An 8768-nucleotide genomic window follows, 5' to 3' on the forward strand; every position below is an offset into this window, starting at 1 on the left:
CAGTGTGCGCTGAACTGAGCCCACCCTTTAATCCTGAGGTTCATCTGCCGGGGCCAAGTAAACTTGGACAATGGCAGTGAGGTCCCCAGGATGTAGGTTTGTTTAGAGTGACCTTCTCTTAGATGGATTGCCTTGCAGGGCTGATGAGCTCCATCTGCCCGGGGGGCTGGGAATCGAACCCGGGTCACAGCGGTAAGAGTCCTGCACCCTAACCACTAGACCACCAGGGGCCCCATCATGGTTAATACAAGAACCATAAATGCTGGCTCTGAGGATTCCTTTCCACATCTGTTTTTCCTGTTGACATCTCCTTGATTGCTGTCTCAATCTCTTCTTAAGTGTAGAATGTGCAGGGTGCCCTGGCATTTGGGTTATCATATTGAGGTAACACACGGCTTTATATTCAGTGTGATGACACTGGTCTTGCTGCTGGCGGTGCAGCAGCCCTTGAAACGTATCCAGTCACTCCACAACATTTTGGGGAATGCTGCAGTTAGCAAAGAGGGCAAATGTCTTAGCACTCTTTTGATGTTTTCTTTCCCAAAAGGGAAAAACCTGTGCATACACACTGAGAGAGGGATGAAGTTAGGATGTGGGGCTGCGCAGTAAAAATTTTCTTGGCTTTGTGTAGCAAACGACACCTGTGGTGAGCATGTGGGCAGAACTGTTAATAGATGTGCCAGGTTCCCAGCTTCTTCAGTGGTGAAACGGGGACCAGCTTGACACAGCCTCACCACTCTTGAATGATGTTTTATTGCTATAATTTAGCATAGGCAAGTAAAATGAGGTTGGACATTGGGACCTAATACCTGTTGCATCCAGTGGGAGTCACACACCCCACCAGCATGGATGGACTCCTACATGCTTACAGGAGTTTTCACAAACTGTTCAGAGTCAGACTGGCACACTGAATAAATATACACTTCCCTTAAATAAATATACACTTGCCTTCCACACAAAGCACCCAGAGCATTCACACGTTTATATGAGCATTTAACAGAGAAAACAGCACTAGACCTATAACTGTCCACATCAAAATCTCTCAAAATTGAGAGAAGCTGATTATTATTCAGCTGGAGTTACCAACAGTGATGTAGCAGAGAATTGTCATAGTATTTGTGTTGTTGAATTAATAACTGAAGAGCAGCCATCATCAGCATTGTTGTTTATTGCTGTTCCAATGCACCAAGGCTGGCTTGTTTACAGACATCATAACTAAAGAGCTAGAGTTCTCTTTATTTGCCACTAAGCAAGCCTGCAGGGAAGAGCACCACTTCCAGTGCCTCAGAAAGCTTGAGGAAGGCATTGTGGCCACTGGTTGTTACAGGTGAGGTAACTAAAAATACTTATCTCTCTGGACCTCCCCTCTATTTTGTGGTATTTTTTCTTCTAGAAATACCTTAATTTATCAGTACTTTATATAAGCTTTTGACTGTAGGGCTAGTCTGTTAACAAATGCTCACTGGAATATAAAATATGTTCTATATTCAGTGAATAATATAGATAACTCCAAGCATATAACTTAAAATGCTGTAGGTGCTTATGAGCCATTTATAAGCAATTTATTATTGATCAGGAAGGGAAGGAGGAATTGCACATTTATTACAATCCATGAATCCTGTACTAATCCTTTCTAAAGGGTGTTAAACGTTTGGTTAGAAATGAAGCATGAGCCACTGGCCTTTTAGCAGTGGGCTGTCTGGCTCACAGCTGATAACATCACACCAGATTCTTGGCAGCCTTGGGATACTCCAGAGCATTGTTGACCTGTCCTGCAGCCAAACATGTAGCTAGTACCTCTGGTTTTAGTTATCCTTTCCAACTGCTCTCAGCAGCCATGATTTTACGTCACAATTCCTATCAATTTCACGTGGTACTTTTAAGAACTGCCACTCTCTGTTTCTTTGGTTCATTCCCTGGCTAAATCTCTTTCTCTCCCCTTTTATGTGTTCCCCGCTCCTCTTCTCCCCAGGGTGAATGCGCACGGAAGTGCTATGACATCTTTGTGCTGGAGACGGTGTGTGTGGCATGGTTTTCATTTGAGTTCCTGCTGCGATCCATTCAGGCAGAGAACAAGTGTGCTTTCCTGAAAACTCCGCTCAACATCATCGACATCCTGGCCATTCTGCCTTTCTATATTTCTCTCATTGTGGATACGGTCTCCACAAAAAACAGCAGCAAGCCTGGCGGGGGATCTGGGAACAAGTACCTGGAGAAAGTGGGCCTGGTGCTGCGCTTCCTGCGGGCTCTGCGCATCCTGTATGTGATGAGGCTGGCGCGGCACTCGCTGGGGCTGCAGACGCTGGGGCTCACCGTGCGCCGCTGCACCAGGGAGTTCGGCCTCCTCCTGCTCTTCCTTTGTGTCGCCATGGCCCTCTTCTCACCGCTGGTGTACTTGGCTGAAAGTGAACTGGGAGCCAAGCAAGAATTCACCAGCGTCCCCACCAGTTACTGGTGGGCTGTGATCTCCATGACAACTGTTGGCTACGGGGACATGGTGCCTCGTAGCATCCCTGGACAGGTGGTAGCCCTGAGCAGTATCTTAAGTGGGATTTTGCTGATGGCTTTCCCAGTCACATCCATCTTTCATACCTTTTCCCGTTCCTACAGTGAGCTGAAGGAGCAGCAGCAACGAGCAGCCAGCAGGCAAGTGCGCAAGCTACCAGAGAACACTGAACTCCCAGGTGATGACAGTACAAGGGGGCTCAGTGCCACATTCCCACCAAGTGTTGCTGGACAGGACAGTCCACCCATGGTGGACCAGTAAGACGAGAAGTTCTTGACCCTGAACAGATGCGAACATACATTAGCAGCACAAGAAGCAGTGGACAAGGGAGGTCAGTTCTGAAAGAAGAACCTCCTGAACTGCATAAATGAGGGGCAGACACACACAAAGTTGTCTCTAAAGACCAACTTTTGATCTAAGAGCCCTCTGAAAAGTACCCCTAGAAACTCTGCCAAGTACAGCTCTGCTCCATTGCTTTTTTTAGGGCTTTTTTTTTCTATTGAACAGGTATTTTTGGGTATCCCCAAGGAGCACCTGTTGAACGTAGCCAGCTAGGAGAATGTAACATGAAGCACAGCCTGTACCAGGGTGCCATTTGGCAGAGTAACCAGCGTGCCACCTCCTCCCTGCCCTCCTCGGTGGCACTCACGTATGAGGGGCTGAGTGAGGGGGCTCCCCACGCTGCGACGCCCCAAAGCATGTTTGTTTTGGCAGCTTCACCAAGGAACACAAACCTCAGACAAGCCAAGGGGTGATGAGGGCAAGAGAAGGGCAGAAGCATCCGTTCAGCTTTGCCAGGGGCTTGGTTTTGTCTTCTACAGATGAGGCAGCGCAGCCAGGGCTGCCAGCGCTGACTCGTGCTAGAACAGTTTGCATTATTTAGTAGAGATGTGTATTTACCATCCTAAGCTTTGTATCTTAGCCCCATGACTGAAATATACATACAAACAATCTTTCTGACTGTGGTACTGAACGTTAACTTGTTTTTTTTTCCTTTGCTAACAGTTGAATATAACAAATATCATTACAAATCATGCCATTTCCCCACTTTCTGTTAAGTATTTCAGTCTCTCGTGTATAAAACTATATGTTTAGCAGATGACTGAACCAAGCTGAACTATATGCAGCCCAAGAAAGGGAGGGTGATGTTAAACCAGCAGTGACTCCCAGCTCTGCAGTCTTCCTCAGCAGTGGTGACTGCACTGACTGCAGTCAAGTGCAAACGGGAGCAGTCCAAACCCAGTGAAGTCAATGAGACACCTCCAGTGGGCTCTGGCCTGAGCTGCAATGTAGCAGCTGTGCTCTAGTTAGCAGTAGCCTTTTTTTTTCCTCCTACTAAGAAAAAGACAATCCTGTCATTAGAATTAGTATTTTGGCTTTTTCATTATTCTTGAAAGATTTAAGTCAATTTAAAGGGAAAATTAATAATATGATGGCATCTGCATGTTTTGCTTACTGATGCTGTGAGCTCTCCAGCCCCCACCCTGGAGGAGCTGTGTAAGTGGTCCAAGTCAGGATATTGTGTGGGTCTTTCACTGCTCCTACAGGCAGGATATGATCAGGGAACGGAGGGAGATGGAACATAACAGCCTCTGGTAACTACGACCCCATTTGTACTAAAGCCATGCAGTGTCACCTTCCATATTCTCCTCCTGCCAGGAAAGGAACAAAAGCTGATGCATTGAAGATGGGATTTGTCTGGTTTGGGGTTTTTTTTTGCCTCAGTGTACATTGTAACACACCAATCCTACATTAGCAAACTCTCATATTAAGCCATTCCTTATAGGAACAAAGCAAGGGAAGTTAAAAGGTTACACTTTATTTTGATAAAAAATAAAAGCTTTGTTGCTGAATGCATGTGTTTGATGATTTGGGTGCGGGGAGAGGTGGTGTTTTGCCATGCTGATGTGAAGCCATGCCCACCAGTCCTCCAGCCAGGGTCCCATGCTGCTGACTCTGTCTGGCCCACAGCAGTGCTGATACTGCTCCTCTCCAGTCACAGTCAGGCCAGAGAGCCCTGGGCAGCATGGCGGGGTCACTGGGCCAGGTTACAGAGCTCGGAGCAGCAGGTGTGTTACACAGCTCGGTGCTGAGCGCTGGAAGAGAGGGAGACAGCAAGACCCTACAGGCTGCACTGGGTCTCCAAACCCCCAGATGTGCTGAACTACAAGCAAACCAAACACAGTCTCACTCACCAGGGCTCTGCCCATCCTTCACAGCCCACCACCACTGGGAACACATCCGCTCCTTGTGCCACTGAGGAGGGCCAAGGGCTGGTGGATGGTGCTTGGACTGACTCAGACTACTGGCAAAGCAATACCAGCACTGGGTTGCTGTGACTCATGAAAGATTTTATTGGTTTTTTAATCCTGATGCAGGCACTTCTTGGATTAAGGTTTATTAAGATTTCGCATCAGGGATACAGCTTTGCAGCCGGCTGCTTGCAAACTAGCAAAGTGAGCAGTGTGAGGGGGCAAAGTGTGGCATGGTGATAAGGGGCAGCACTGCATTTTCTGGTGGCATTTGGGTGCTCAGTCTTCACGTGAGACCCAGCAGATTCACACCCACAAGTTCACCTTTTATGGTACTTTGGTTCATGCACACAAAGGTGCTAGTTCATGCTCTGGTGTGAAAGAAGGGGCCATGGCTAGTGTGCATGGACGGTGCAGAATACATCTCCTCAAGGTGGTGAAGCCCACGAATTGTCAGCAGCATTAGCTTAATCTTAGAAAAGCCATGTTGGAGTAGACATCCTTGCAGAATGAAGAGTTTCACGCCTGCAGTGCCAGCAAATAACCATGAATGAATGCTACTTTCGGCCCTGCAGCATGAAAAAAACCAGCACTGGGACAGCAAACTGCAGCTCAGCAGCTGTATAGAAAAACAGACGGATGACACACATCATATTATTGCTGTGCTCCATCAAGTTGCTATTGTCCTACAATAGCAAGTTCTTTGTATTTTTCAAAAGGCACATAATTAATTCCAGCATGCACAGAGTTTTACTAAAGTGACAAAACCCACTCATTATGTCCGTTAGTCAAAGCCTGGCTTTTAATAAAGTTTCATTTCATCTATTGAGATGACAGATGAGGAAACAAATATAAACCAGGAACCTTTTAAACAAATTATTTTTGGAAGCTGTATAAAGTTGTGATGCACACATTGCCAGACATAAAAGATACTCAGAGGAGAGTGAGTTTCACCCAGGGCGGCTGTTGTTATGGGTGATGCTTATTACTTTTGATCAGCTGCTGGAGAGTGTTGGTTTTGTTTGTGTGGTGGTTGTTTTTCTTTCACACAGCACACAGATGATTATGGCCATTTATCTCTAGCTATAATAACTATAATAAATGCCACACATGCCTGCACATATACCAATGCCAGTGGGTAGTTATACTTGTTTCACTGAACAACCTAGTGCTTCATGATTGTAGAACACCAGTTTTGCCCCAAGGAAAAAGAAAAAAAGAAAAGGAAAAAAAATATTCCTGTCTCTCATATGGGACAGAGATTCACAACACATGTGAGCAAAGCTGCCTCTTCTACATGTCCACCTTGGTGACAACATGCATGGACCTGGACCTACAAATTCTGGCAGCTGGCAACAATAATCACCTAGAAACCATGACTGTGAGAGTTAAGGATGCATTAACCGGTAAAGGGACAGAGCTAAAGGGAATGGCACAAAGTCAAACACAACTTTGCTCATACAGCACATGTGCACAGCCATCTCCTACCTCATAGCAACCTCAATTAAACACTAATCATAAAAAAACATTGACACTGGTATCATCCCCTCCGCTGCAAGCCGGACAGAAGTTGCTGTCTCACAGTGATGAGGCCAAAATGGGCACAGGCTATGGCAGCCTCACAGCAGATGCTTCAGGGAGGCAAAGCATCCTTGGCTCTCCCTGGCACCTACGAGCCACAGCCTTAGAAGGCTATGAAGCCTTGGGCTGGAAAATGACAGAGGCTCATGGAAGGGCTGATGGATAGAGAAATCCAGTATGATTCTGCTAGCCCATCTGAGGCTGAGCAAAGCCCCTCAGTTTCATAGCACAGCTAAGCCAGCACCTACAAGAGCCAAATCCACATAAGCTGGGACACAGAAGGGGCAGGGACAGAGATCTGAAGTCCTAAGTCTGTGTTTGCTATCAGGGCATTTCCAAATGCTGACATTCACTGGGGAACTGGCTGCTCTACAAGGCTGTTTACAGGGAAACCTGCCCCTGCTCCAGGACACATTTTGTTCTAGTCTCTGTCTCTTATTTACTGCTGTTGGCACAGGCATCCAGGCAGTCTGTTTATTTATTGGCATATTGTTGACTTACACATTAATGCCTGCTTTGTCACAGAAAGCCTCCAACAAAGCTACAGTTGTCAGTCGGGTCCTTGAACCCTGCTTGGCTCTCAAGAGTGAGTCTGATCACAACCATATTTAACAAACAAAACCTGTGGGCCAACTTTTATTACCCAGTGCCAAATGTGAGCTTTATTTTTTGTCTTAAAATGTTTTTAAATTGCACCTAACTCCATGCATCCCAAACATCTAACCGTGAAATCTCTTCCTGTATGGAACTGCAGTGCAGAGCACTATCTGCTGTGCACAGCCAAGGGAGAGATTTGCCTGAGGGTGGCCAGGCCCAGCACTGCACCAGCCAGCAGGACATGGGCCGGGCTGCTGCAGTGTCCAGAGATGGGGTTCCCTGTTGTTTCATTTAGGTACAGCCCCACCACTGGCTTCCCACCAGTAAGCCAGAACAGCAGCTAGTAACACCAGTGCTATTTGGGACAGATGGTGCAGCCACTGTGAGTAATGAGCAGGCTCGGCTGTTGTGGGAGCTGTGTGGATTATTGTCTCCACTGCCAGCAGAGTGTTAACACAACTAGCAGGTTTTACTCCCCATCCTCATTGTCCTCCTCTTTTTCTCCCCACTTTGCGGATTTACCTAACTTTGCCCTTCAGGTCTTAATTTTCCTTCATTTCCTTCCCTCTGGGAGTCTCTCCCTTCAGCCCCTTATTTGAGCAAGATCAGTCTCTCCCACCTCTCTCCTTCTGCCCTTCCTGACCCTCTCTCCTGTGCCTCCAGCCATCTTTCCTCCTCAAGTCTTCTTCTCCAGCTTCCACAGCCATTGCACATAGCAACAGCAAAACCACCTCCCCATGCCAGAGCAGCTGAACAGCCTGCAACAGCAGCCTGGCAAGATCCAGAAGGTACACAGTGGCCACAAGGCTGGTCCTGACAGTTTTGGCTCATTTTTCCATTCTGAATCAACAGGGAGGGTGGCCAAGACTCCTCTTGGGACAGTAGTTGGCCATGAGATGAACGCTCATCTTCCTCCTCATCTTCTGTGCAGAGGCTGCAAAGAGCATGTCCCCCATCTGTGTCCCATCTTCAATCTCGCATATTTTCATGAAATGGTTTTTTTTAAAGCTACCTAATAATCTGTTAGTAAATTTGTTTTTACTATGAGCATCCCAAGAACAAATGAGTTATGTGGTCATGAGGGTTAAGTTTACCTATGGAAGAGCAGGGGACAGAAATCCAGAATCCCTGTTGTGCATCATGGCCTCAGGACAATTTATGCCTTGTGCTCACCCACTCATCAGAGGGGAAAAGCAAACAAATTATTCCTACTGACAGTGCTGTAGACAAGATGAATTATTGTAAGAGGTAAGAAGCACACATTTTGTACCTGAACAAAACAAAGCAACACTGCAATTTATATATAATAGGTAATTTTTATTTAAAAAAAACATTGCAACTGACAGAAAAAATAAACTCCATGAAATGTGCCATACATTCAAAGAGATGTATTTAAAGTAATTGATTTCTTATTCTCTGAGGTGATCATGGATACAGATACTTCCTGACAATTAGAGAACAAAACCAAAGTTCTGTAACACTTTGTCCCTAAAGTACCTTGCAAGATGAAGTTAAAGAGTTCCTGGCCAAGAGTCCTACCTTGCTAAATGCCACATACAGAAGATGACTCAGACATGGTTTCACTGGCTTCTTTTCCAGCAATTGCAGCTCTGGTGTGAATGAGTCTGGTCTGCAGAGCTTGCTGGCTTGGGTATTGATGACAGACTCAAGAATCTGCCCAAGGAAGAGTCCCAAAAGGAAAAAACAGAAGTCGTTATATCCTCAGTAATATCTGTAGTTCAAAGCCAAAGGGGTGGCCAAAAGTGTGCATTCCCAGGTGAAGCTATAACATACAGAAGTATGTTTCTTACAAACCATTAATTTCTTACATC

The 8768-nt window shown here is 46.1% G+C and overlaps 1 protein-coding gene across 1 annotated transcript in view; it reads left to right on the forward strand.

Moving 5' to 3' along the window:
- KCNG2 (potassium voltage-gated channel modifier subfamily G member 2) overlaps positions 1-4300 on the forward strand; it is a 54991-nt gene extending 50691 nt beyond the window's left edge. The window contains exon 3 of the mRNA XM_017820042.1: positions 1973-4300. Coding sequence (XP_017675531.1) covers positions 1973-2767 — 795 coding nt within the window. The 3' untranslated portion in view covers positions 2768-4300. The remainder of the gene's footprint in view (positions 1-1972) is intronic.
- The last annotated feature ends 4468 nt before the right edge of the window (positions 4301-8768 follow it).

Source organism: Lepidothrix coronata, unplaced genomic scaffold, assembly GCF_001604755.1.
Source record: "Lepidothrix coronata isolate B3197 unplaced genomic scaffold, Lepidothrix_coronata-1.0 Scaffold3, whole genome shotgun sequence".
Lineage (NCBI taxonomy): Eukaryota > Metazoa > Chordata > Aves > Passeriformes > Pipridae > Lepidothrix > Lepidothrix coronata.